We start from the raw sequence: 11,615 nt of genomic DNA on the forward strand, positions 1-11,615 counted from the left end.
ATGGGGGTAAATTCAAATTGTTTAAAAAATTGATTAGATTAAAAACATGACGAAACGTTTATAAGTATTTATTTGTTTTTTTTAACAAAGTTATGCAAAAACCTTTCATATAAAATCGTTTTTCGTATTTAATTAAGCTGCAATTTACAGTCAAGACTATTTAATTAGCCGTATTCACGTATGTATTGGTGGTTGCCTATCTCTCGAAGTGACAGTTGACATTTTATCGATTAGTTGTCAAAAAAGTTGTGTTTTCATAAATGTGTACATTAAAACAAATATTTATAAAATGTCGTGTCAGATTAATGTGACGGCTAATATCGCCGATGTGGCGGCAATAAGAAGGTGTCTTTTTCCTACAGATGATACTAGAGGTTATGAGACCTAATTTTGATAACGATTCAATAACAATAAACTTTGCAGGCTCTGACAGTTGGTTACAGTTATGCGAAATCTCCGTGTCCCCCACAGGTGACATTATAGCTCTTGCCAATGAAAGAAGACTTGTCATTTTGACAGCAAAATGGGATACTTCTTCATCCCTCAATCAGTTCCATATTAGTTATTCTGGGTCAATTCACGATAGTGATAACATACGTGCCGTGGCATGTCTCCCCATCGTCAGTCAAAGTAAAAGTTCTCATGTATGTCTTCTGGTCTTTAAGTTCAATTTTTGACCAAAATCATTTTAGATTGTTCCTGATTGGACATGCATTTTACTCGGTTTTGAGTCAGGTGTTTTACGCTTTTACACTGAAAACTGTGAGTTATTGTTAGAGGAACACCTTCACAGTGAAGTCATTACTAGTATAAAAACGCGAAGTCAACACAACCCTAGACCTGACATTGCCCCTGATCTACATCCTGAAGAAATCTACATTCAGTATCAAAGCGCGGTCTGTGTAGTAGCCGGAAACCAACTAGTTCCAATTTTAAGAGTATGCAGAGCTGAACTCGCCAGAGGTATGCTGCAAAGCCAATCCTAACACACCATGACGTTAATTTTCAGTTCAAGCAAAAGGCGAAACGCTAGAACCAGGACGTGGAAACTTAACTCCTAAAAAATGGGGCTTCCAGGATCAAGCCACCATCAACGACATTGCGGTCGTTGGTGTCAACCTTCACGGAACATTTGACCACCTTTTAACTGCGTCAACTTGTGGAGGCTTCGACACCAAATACCGTTCTGCTGCTCCTTACAACAACTTGGTGTTGGCAGCGGGGTCTCGCCCCTTTCTAGGTTATCACTACGCTCTTGAAGGTTGCGCGCAGCCTGTCTTCAGCGATGTAGCTAAAGCTGTCGCTACTAAACTAAAATCTGCACTTCCGTAAGTTAGTTTCCTTCCTAAACTGTTTGGTCGTCATTTAATTTTCAAGGGGGTGGCTAACAGGAACCAAGGGCGCGACGGAGAAGCCGATGAGCGTCGCGATGCAACCATCAGAATCCATGGGTTGTCGCTTCGGACTTTGCGATTTGCGACGTACCGCTACCAGCGTCGTTTTATCTCCTGATCATAAATTAGCAGCGGTTTCCGATGCCCTCGGTCGGGTCTTATTGATGGATGCCTTCAGAGGCGTCGTTCTGAGAGTCTTCAAAGGGTACCGCGAGGCCCAGTGCTCGTTTATTCAAGTTCCCGACGAAAGACATTCAAAACATCGCATCGGTAATAAAGTCGCGTTATTTTTGGTTATCTACTCGTCCAAAAAAGGCACTATTGAGATCTTCACGGTTCAGGAGGGACAAAAAATCACCACTTTCTCCGCCTCTAGATTTAGTAGGTTAATTTACAACAACTATGGTCTAATGGGATTCACCACTCCTTCGAAGTCGAGGTTTATCTGCCAGTTTGACACGGTCCTTATTGATAACGATGGTCAGATCAAAGAAATTTTGATACCGTTCCATTTCGCATTGAGCGAGAAGAATAACAAGCGGGCTCGTGACATTCACTTATTTAAGAAATTAAAGCAGTTCTTGAGGAATGAAAGTGACGTTGACGGGTTAGAGGAGGAAACTCTTAAGATTTGTTCGGAGTTGAGTACCACCGAGCTGAAAGGACAAACGTTGGATTTGTTATTGGGCGACAAGAACATGACAGCTGAAACCATTCTGAAGTGTGTTCCGTACTTCTTGGAGTCAGAGGACGACGGATTGGGAAAGAAAGCGCAGCACGTTTCTCTTCTTCTTAGTTTTTACATTTTCACGAAAAACCGCGAGTTAGACGCAAAGAACGGCAACGCCCAAGAGACCGTTTCGGAAACCGAGCTGAAACTAGAAACGAAACAATTAGGCAACCTACAGAAACTCCTTGATTTGAGCACTATGAAAGAAGAAAAAGAAGTTAAAGTCGGATTTGTGGACAGTAAAGCACTACCACCGTCGGAGTTCTTAACTGCCTTTAATCTTGTTGAAAGTATTAATTTAAAGACTAACGTTGACTCGTCGTTGCTATATCGAATCGGTGAACAAATCTTCGCGAAATACCTCCAAAGCTCAACGTTTGGAGACCTGGGGGAGCAGCTCCTAGTCACGAAAATTCCTACAAAAGACCTTTTTCTGCTCTTGATTCACTATTGGGTCCATCGACCGCTCAATAACGTGAATTTGGAGAGCGAAATGAACGCGCTTTTTAACCTAATTACTGTCCTAGTGAAGGGCCAAGATCTCCTTGTCGATTACAACTCCACCTCGCCGTTGTGGGACGAAATCCGCGATATCCTCGCGAATTCTTCGCGCCCGTTTCCTGCTCTCACCGCCGCAATTGTCTCCAAGCTTGTGGCTGAGAAAATAGAAGAGTCAGCTAGTCTGGACGAGACCAACATCGAAATGTTATCTCAAGAAACCGTAGAATGGACTTTGCTCATCGGGAAACTCGAAGACGTCTCTCTTTTAAACATAATCTTGGCTAACAAGCCCGTGGCTAAATTTTGTTCACTTCCGAAGCTGAAGCACGACCATGTTGATATCAGTTTGCGTTACATTCTCGATAAGGGTAAAGGTTCCGTGAGCGAACTTGTAGCCCGTTGGTTGACCACGTGCGGTATCAATCCTGAAAATATCGTCATCAATGATCTTCTGCTCAAGAAAGACGAGAATACGAGCACGACTTCGGACGACAACGATGACGATGATATTCCTGAGCAAGAAATTATGCCCCAGAAGATTGAAGAAGTCAATTCGGAACAGGTGTTCGAATACCTCAATCTCTTGAAATCGGAGTTTCCTTATAGTTTAGAAGCCAGTGTGGTTCTCACTAACATGTGTTGGGAGTACGCGCTTGCCTGGCAAAAGGACATCGAAGATTTGGGAAACTTGGAAGCGTGCATCAAGTGTTTAACCCATATCAACAACTCACACATCCGCGAAGGCCTCTATAACCTCGTCTGGAATACCCATCTCAAGATCATCTTCGAGAGCACTTCCAAACTTATCAACAAAGTCGGAAAACTCCCAAAAGAACGTCTCTGTAAACAAGACACTGGATTGAGCGACTACCAAGTCGCGATTTTCTTGGGCATCACTACCAACTTCTTGGACACCTACATGGACGCGGTGCAACAGAGCAACGGCATCGTCAAACCAATCCTTCACTTCGAACAGATCTGGGAAAACGGTCCACGACCTCTGGTGGAGCTCGCTTTGCAACAAAACGCCATCAACTACGATCTCCTCCACTTACACTATCAGCTGAGTCTAACACTGCAAATGATCACTGCGTTTTCAATCAAACATTCAAAACCTATCAACAATTTGTTCGAGTCCTACATGATCGGACTGTTTTTCGTTGACTTCCAGACGAAAGCTCACATCAACTGGGAGTATAACGATCTCCGAGTCACCACTTCCAGGACTCAGTTTTTGTCGAAAGTAATATCAGCGAGTTTAGAGAGTGTTACTGTGAACGAGAACACGATTTTCGCCGCAGATCATGTTCGGTGGATGTCAAAATGTTTAGATCTAGCAAAATTATGGAATTTAGAGCTGGACGTGTTGCGACGATACGAGCTCGTCCAAATTTATACAAACGGTTATGACAGTTTCGGTGATGAGTTGTTTAGAGGTGTTCAAGAGAAGAACAAGTTGGGACCGGAGTTGTTATCGATTGCCGGCAAACGACTGTCGCAGTTTTTGACTACGTCGCCGAATCTTTGTCAAAATGTCGTCGCGTTGAGCACTGTCGTGACCAGGTATATTGAGCAATTGGTGAGTATTGGAAGAGAAGAAAAAACACAAATTGACTTGTTTGTTGCTGTTTTTTTCAGAATGGCGACTGGTGTGCTCCCAGTACTCTTGAAGGTATCGAAAACCTAGCCAACCGTAGTCTTTCCTGTTTAGACGAGAGCCAACATGAGCATAAAATAGCAGAATTGTTACTAGATGGCTGTCAGACTTTACAGAGTATTTATAAAAGCAATTCATAGTGTTTTATCGTCAGTTACATCAGTTATATTGTTGAAAATCTATTTATATACACACCCTGTGATTTATTAAATTGACTTTTTTATTGGATTTTCTTTTTCTTTCTCTCCTTTCATCGGTTTTTGCCTCTCCTCGGGAGTGTCTGTGATATTAGAGTTGAGATGAGTCGACAACGGATCATGAAGAAGCGCCATGGTCAAGTGTTGATACACAGGAATCTACAAAAAAACTGTCACCACACAACACTCATTCCCTTTTTTTTATACATAAGGGAAAGAAGTATCAAAATGAATATCATTAACGTGAGTGGTCCTCTCCGATGGCTTGTAATAATGCCCCAAAATAGGATCTTGCAATTTCTTTCCATAAATTTTCGTGGGGTCTACTTGTGTGAGCTCTTTTCTTTGTTTCGCTTGAATTTGTTTAAACGTAAGTCTTCTTAAAGGATGGCCCCCTCTTAGCACCTGGGAAAATGGATATAAAAAGTGGAAATTCACTCGTAGTCGCCGAACTCGTAGTGTCGTGGAACTTCCCACTCTCATTATATCTGGAGGTGTCGCGTATTCGAAGTCTTCACGTTTTGTGGGGTCAGGATCGACATATTTCCATGGTTTGAATGTTCCTAAAGTTTGTATATAACGTCCGCCGATCGTCCACATTCTGGCGCTATAGTCGGTGCTAGCGCTACGAAAAATCGCTGTCAACAAGACTGATTTTTTACCCACCTTATGAGAATTTCCGCTTCATCGATATACGCTAAATTTGAGATGGTAACAGCATGTGCTTTGTAACTATTTAAAAGCATTGGCAATGCTTGAGTTGCCGCGATTCTAGCTGCGCGGCCTTTGAAAAAGTCTCCCCATAAAAAAGGAAATTTTAGCCGCAATTTGGGCATGTTAATGGGTTCCCACTTCGGGATGCAATAGTTCTTCATCAACCACACTTTAATAAAACCCACGCTAGTGCCTGTAAACAGATAGTCGTTGTTGGAATCAGAAGCCATGGAGATGACGTAATCTCCTGCTTTGTGTATCGCCGAAAACGATGTCATGAATCCACCCCCGACGTGATGAGACCAAACCTGAACAGCCCCATTTTCTAAAGCAACCATTAAAGTCCCAACATCAGGTTCCATTGGTCGATTTTGAAGGAACATAATGCAATGCACCGCCAGCTTCCTCAGAGGCATGCATTGTTCCGGCATAACCACCGTGGATACTCTTCGAAGTCGGCTAAACTGCGACATTGTCGTTGAGGCGACGACCAATCTCTGAACAGCTGACAGTCTTCTTGCAACTGCTGGTTTAATAGTAACCACTTCTCTTTCAGGAGGTGGACGCTGCGGCTTCGGTGCCGGTTTTGCCTTCTCACAAGTCTTCCCCAAAGCTTTTGCAATAATATTTTTTTTAGTCAGTTTGGCATCTTTCGGTTCATTTCTTTGCCTTTGCTTCTTATACTGGATTTTAATCCTCGTCGTCGGATCAGCACAGTTAAACTGTTTATATGGTTGTCCTGTCTCTAACCGCCACATTATAAGTTCCCCATCATACGTCCCAGTGACGATGGTTTGTGGTACTCGCACCGCCGCCGCACTGATATCTTCCACGTGTTTCGCATCCCAATTCTTACAAAACTCGCTGCTACCTCCACCACCGAGAACATCGCCGGTGTCTCCGAATTCAGTTACTCGTCGGTTCCAACCCATGACCAAAATGCGGTTTTTTATCCAGAAGATGCACTTGACTTCGCAATTGGCTTCGATCTTCATATTCCGCTGACAGGTACCAGTGTTGAAATTCCAAACTTTTAGAGTACCATCGTGGGCACCGGTTATTAGACGTTGGTAGCCGGGATCAAAAGAGGCGGCGGTAATTTCAATAGGGATTATCTCGGCGTGGACACTCTTGGTGTGGGCTTCCCTGATGGCGATCATGCGACGACCATCCCAGGGATTCCAGACGATAACATTGCTGTCCAGGCCGCATGTGACCACCATCTACGAGCTTATCAAACTCAGTGGTCTCAAAATCGAAAATTACCTTAAAGAGTGGGTTGTACAGTACCACTGAAACTCCAGACGTGTGAGTGGTACCATCAGTGTGTTCCCCACTTTGCTTAGGACTTAGGGGCATCACTGCGAGCATGGTGCTCCCTATAATCCACTGCCTACTCTCGGGGTTGTACAACGTGGTCATATCGCTGTGTTCCCCTAATTCTGAAGGAATCCCCAGATAATTCTGAAGACACGCCTGTCTCGCGCAGTCCCACACTCTTATACTCTTATCTTGGGCCAGACTATACAAAAGTTTCCCTTCATCTTGTAATAGAACCGAACAGACAGCGGCATGATGTCCGTAGAAAATCGCAATGGGATTCAAAGGTACGAAGGGATTCCATAACCGTACGAGACAATCAGGGCCTCCACTCGCTAAAAATTGGGTACCAGCAACAGAAAAGCACCACGCACCTTTCGTTATGGCATATATATACTTTCTTTTGTTCTCTGATAAATCCCTCATCTGTAGCCCTACTTTGGTGCACTCCGAACATGAAATTATAGTGTTGAGTCGTTGGTAGTACCGTATTTGTAACACCACGTTGCTGTGTTGTTTCGGGAGAAATGTGACGCTAAACCCATTAATCAGCCCTTTGATAACTTTGTCGTACGTAACTTCAAGGAGAGGAAGCCCAAGCTGACTCTTAAATGGCCCTCGAGCCACAGAGTCAATGAAGATGACGTGGATATTTCCTCCTACGTCCCCCAAGACCAATTTAGACTCCTCGTTGGGATCATCACTGAACCAGTAGTTCATAGTATAGATTGCACACTCTATGGAAGTGAATATAACTCTAAGTTCGAATTTCCGTGCCGACGTATCGTAGAATCTCAAATCTCTTTCGGTGCTTGAGGTACAAACCACACTGACATCAGGAAGTGCAATCATGTCAGTAACCCACGTTTGTTGTACCCGTAAGTTGGGACAGGTAGATTTGACCGATCGTTCGAATCGGATGTCAAGTGACCAGTAGTTGATGGTACCATCGCGGCTACAAGACATGAGACTCCCATCGTGCCAACTGATGGTACGGTCGGGACGTACCGTCGGACAATAAATGATACGATTTATAGTATAACGATGGTTACTTTTGATCAGAGATGCGGGGACTGGAATTGGGTTTTCTAGAGTCTCATATTCGGTTTTGACTTCGTTTTGCTCGTAGCATAGGATAAGGTAGGAAATAAACTCGTCCCAAGTAACATAACCGTCTCTGAAACAAACGATAATAATGATAAGATGTAGTTAAGAGTTAAACCTCGCTGTGTTCATCCGTATGAACATCACTCTGAAATCGTCATCATTGAATCGCAGTTTCACGGCAGTTTCCAAAACCTTTCGCAAGCTTTCAATGTCAAATCTTTTCCCGCCTTGTTTGGCGAAGATGTCATATAATGTCTCCAAATCAAATTCATCTAAACTCTCATGAAGTTCAACTTTGGAAATGTCTTCCTCGAGTTGCGAAGCAGCACTTCCAGAGCGTGAATGTTCTGACATGACGCAACAGGTGATCAATGCAACTATGGCGACGAAAAACCGAGCTACAAACAAACGCGAAAATGGACCCCATGTATTTGGCACTGAGTTTGTTTCGTCGACGAAAATACGATAAATGTGCCGATGTTTGTTCGGAAATCCTGGAGAAAGAGCCTTTGGACCAAGCTGCATGGTGCCTGAAGATGCGTGCTTTAACTCAACGGGTGTACGTGGATGATATAGAGAGTGAAGAGATGATTGAAGGAGACTTTCTGGATGATAACGCGGTGGCTACGGCCCCCAGACCTGGCACTTCGATTAAAACAGCGATGGCTCAAACGGCGGCCGTGAGGTAATAAAGAATTTGTAGTGGTAGTGGCGGTGTTGAATTCCCAGTCTAGTTCCAGACCTCGGACTTCTACAGGTCGCCCCATTTCGGGTGTTGCTCGTCCAGGAACTCAAATGCGTCCTGGTTCAGCCCTTGACAGACTAAAAACAGCTCGACCAGTAACTAGTCAATCCGCTCGCGCGATTCGCTTGGGCACCGCCGCCATGTACTCCCAAAAAGAAGGTCCTTTTATTCAAGTCTCGCGTCTCAACATTCCTAAATACGCGAAAAACCCGAATCTCAACAAACCTCTCTTCGAGTACTTATTCTACCACGAGGGTGACCTCCGCAACGCTATGGAACTAGCAGTCCAAGCCACTCAATCCTGCGACTTCCAGGATTGGTGGTGGAAAGTCCAATTATCCAAGTGTTATATCGTTTTAAATTTGATACGCGATGCCGAACAACAAATGCGAAGTGCTTTAAAGCAACACCATCACGTTGAGAGTTTCATAAGACTAACAAGAATTTACTTACGATTGGGTAAGTGTGAATTTGTAAAGGTTAATTGGGCGAATTGCAAAAATTATAGACCAACCTCTTTCCGCTGTGGAAATATGCAAAGCTGGTTTGGAGGTTTTTCCAGGTGACGTAGCGATTATGACGGAGTTGGCCAGGCTCTACGAAAGCCTCAATGAAACAGCTTCCTCGGTGAAGTACTACAGAAGTATAGTAATAGAAGATGCAATAAATACGGAAGCTATTGCATGTATAGGAATGTACCACTTTTACAACAATCAACCAGAATTGGCCCTGCGGTACTACAAGTATGTGACAAAAACTCTGTTCGTGTGACAGTTGGAAGTCTTTTTTTAATTCCAGGCGCGTCTTAGCCATGGGGGCGCACTCGGCAGAACTTTACAACAACCTCGGCCTCTGCTGCCTGTACTCCCAGCAGCTCGATCTAACGTTAGCCTGCTTTCAGCGAGCTCTAGATCTAGCTATAGAGCCTCCTATTAAAGCTGAAGTTTGGTACAATCTTTCTCACTTGGCTCTAGTAAGGAGTACCACGCTCGTTTTTTTGTGTTTGTACCATTTTTTCAGGCCGCCGGTGATTTCGAGTTGGCGCTGCAATGTCTAAACCTGTGTTTATCATCAGATTCCACACACGCCTGTGCGTTTAATAATTTAGCAGTACTGCATCACAAAATGGGAAAAACCAACCTAGCTAAAGCTTATTTTACATCCGCCAAAGGCTTGGAACCTAATTTATATGAACCTACGGTTAATTTGGAATTTTTACAGAACCCTGGACTCGTTCAATAATAAGTTTATTTTATTTTCTGTAAACCTTGGTTTTATTTACTTGGGTTAATTAATAAATCGTGCATAAATTCCACGGTTTAAAATAAATTGTAATTATAATAGAAATTAAAGTTGGAAATAGTGGCAGTTCAAATGGAAATTTATTACAGAATTAATAAATGCTTGTGATAGCAATTTATGTGCTATTTAGACTCGGTAAATAATAATATTAAAACGGCACCTTTCGACTTTGAATAGCGTTGAAAATTTTACTGGTATAAAATAAATTGTTAATTAATAATCCTGTGGAATTCGAATAAGTCGTCATCAAGGAGCAGTTAAGTGGCGCCAGAATGTTTATCGAATTCGGTAATATCAGTAAAGCCGCGATTTTTTTACTTAATGTAAAGTGATTCTTGTAAGACTAATGGTATTGAGTAATCGGCACCGGTAACAATTATGCACTGCAAGAAAAAGAAAACAAACTATCAATTTCTAGCAACAACGAATTTGTCGATTCATGGAGTTTCATATTTTTCGTCCGAACTTGATTATTTGTAGCATGAGCCCCAGGCGAGTGTCGGAATCACATCCTAAAAAACACACTTTTCACACTTGTTGCACAATATCTTCGACCTATAACAAAATATCATCTTTTTTTCCTTCGTGAGCGCAACGTAGCGTCAAATTCACTCCAGACAAAAACAATATCAAGACAGGTGCAAATCTCGTCGAAAGTGTAAAATAAAAGTTATTGTTTACATTCAAAAGTTGTTTTTCGATTTGTATTGTTTTTTCGGTATGCGGCCTTGGATCGCCGAAAGAATTCAAAGTTCATTACATTTGTTAAATAATGCCGGACATAATCTTCTTGTTTTTATTTTTTTTAAATTAAATCGATAAATAGTGCTAAATTAGCATTTTTCATGTTTTGATGAGATTTCGCGTGTTAAAACTGCCTGTTTGTATTTGGTGCAATTTCCCGAGTTTGCGTTTTTGAATGATTTTATTCGTGGAATTTTTTTCTTGTTTGATCCTATGACGTAATCTAGTTGGCTCGTGGCATGGACGAAAGTTGCGAAGAGGGCTAGGGGATATCTCATTTCCTGCTTTCCAAAAAAATCAGTTTTCTTGCAGCCGTTTTCTTGAAAGCGGCAAATTTAAAATTAAATTTCGAGTCTTCTGGGTTATCTCTGGCCATTTTGGCGCTCCACCAAGATCTGATTATCATGATGTTTCTTAGAGGTACGATTTTGCAGGTGCCATCATTTTAGACATAGCATCAAACGTTTATCTTCGCTATTTGCCTGCGGTGACGCCACTGCCCGTCAAAAAAACCGATGATTGCACGTACCAGGAACCGCAAATAAAAATCGAAATAGGTTAACGCGTTCGTTGTTGTTGGCTAACATCTTCGAGAAGATAGCGTAACACGAAGCCCCAGGTCTCGTCTAGATTGAAGCATGCGGATCACCTTTGGCGGGCTGACTCCTGATTGGTCGGTACCAATCTGTGGAATGCAGCACCGTCCGTTTTTTCTTTCGATAATGATGTGGCATTTTCGTCTCTCTCTGGTCGACGGACGTCTGTCGAAAAACTGCGTCTGTTTTAATAAACTCCATCCGATAAAAAGCCAGCTAATTCAACATATTAAAGAGAACACGCGATAGTACCCACGACGAGGCTATCGACAATTTCACCACGAGGAATGCCGCGTTACTCGAGGAATGTAACCTCTAGACGGGTACCAAACACACCTGAGTTTTGTACAGTCCGTGCTAGGTGCTCGTAGAGGTAGTACCACTGCTGAGGTTGTTCTGGCATCCACTAAGTTTGCGCAGGGGAATGTACCACGTAGTTGACCTGCGTCACAGTGATTGTGTGGCAGAGGAGCACGCTGTTTTTCGACGTGTATTTGCTTGGTCGTGCGCATTCCAGTGATGTTTTGCTGCGGAGTGTACCTGACCGCTCCAGAGTTGAAATAGGGAATTTAGTTGAAGAACACCTTTTGCCGGTTGATAGTGGACAG

The 11,615-nt window shown here is 42.9% G+C and overlaps 3 protein-coding genes across 3 annotated transcripts; 2 read left to right on the forward strand and 1 right to left on the reverse strand.

Moving 5' to 3' along the window:
- Nucleotides 1-190: 190 nt before the first annotated feature.
- Rab3-GAP (Rab3 GTPase activating protein) lies at nt 191-4,510 on the forward strand. The gene is made up of 6 exons (XM_088045871.1): nt 191-374; nt 424-644; nt 693-963; nt 1,010-1,328; nt 1,378-4,204; nt 4,264-4,510. The coding sequence occupies exons 1-6, from the start codon at nt 290-292 to the stop codon at nt 4,420-4,422; spliced, it is 3,882 nt and encodes a 1,293-aa protein (XP_087901997.1). The 5' UTR covers nt 191-289; the 3' UTR covers nt 4,423-4,510.
- Nucleotides 4,489-7,974, reverse strand: WDY (WD repeat-containing protein WDY). Its single transcript, XM_088046207.1, has 6 exons — nt 7,736-7,974; nt 6,460-7,690; nt 5,146-6,416; nt 4,933-5,104; nt 4,687-4,884; nt 4,489-4,638 (listed from the first exon to the last, which is right to left on the reverse strand). Exons 1-6 carry the CDS (start codon nt 7,972-7,974, stop codon nt 4,489-4,491), a joined length of 3,261 nt encoding a protein of 1,086 aa, XP_087902333.1.
- Nucleotides 7,975-8,005: 31 nt separating this feature from the next.
- On the forward strand, nt 8,006-9,677 carry BBS8 (tetratricopeptide repeat protein 8). The gene is made up of 5 exons (XM_088045619.1): nt 8,006-8,305; nt 8,355-8,824; nt 8,874-9,108; nt 9,164-9,338; nt 9,386-9,677. Exons 1-5 carry the CDS (start codon nt 8,037-8,039, stop codon nt 9,605-9,607), a joined length of 1,371 nt encoding a protein of 456 aa, XP_087901745.1. The 5' UTR covers nt 8,006-8,036; the 3' UTR covers nt 9,608-9,677.
- Nucleotides 9,678-11,615: the final 1,938 nt, after the last annotated feature.

This window comes from Gnatocerus cornutus, chromosome 9, assembly GCF_029298725.1.
Source record: "Gnatocerus cornutus isolate USDA-ARS CGAHR chromosome 9, icGnaCorn1.1, whole genome shotgun sequence".
Classification (NCBI taxonomy): domain Eukaryota; kingdom Metazoa; phylum Arthropoda; class Insecta; order Coleoptera; family Tenebrionidae; genus Gnatocerus; species Gnatocerus cornutus.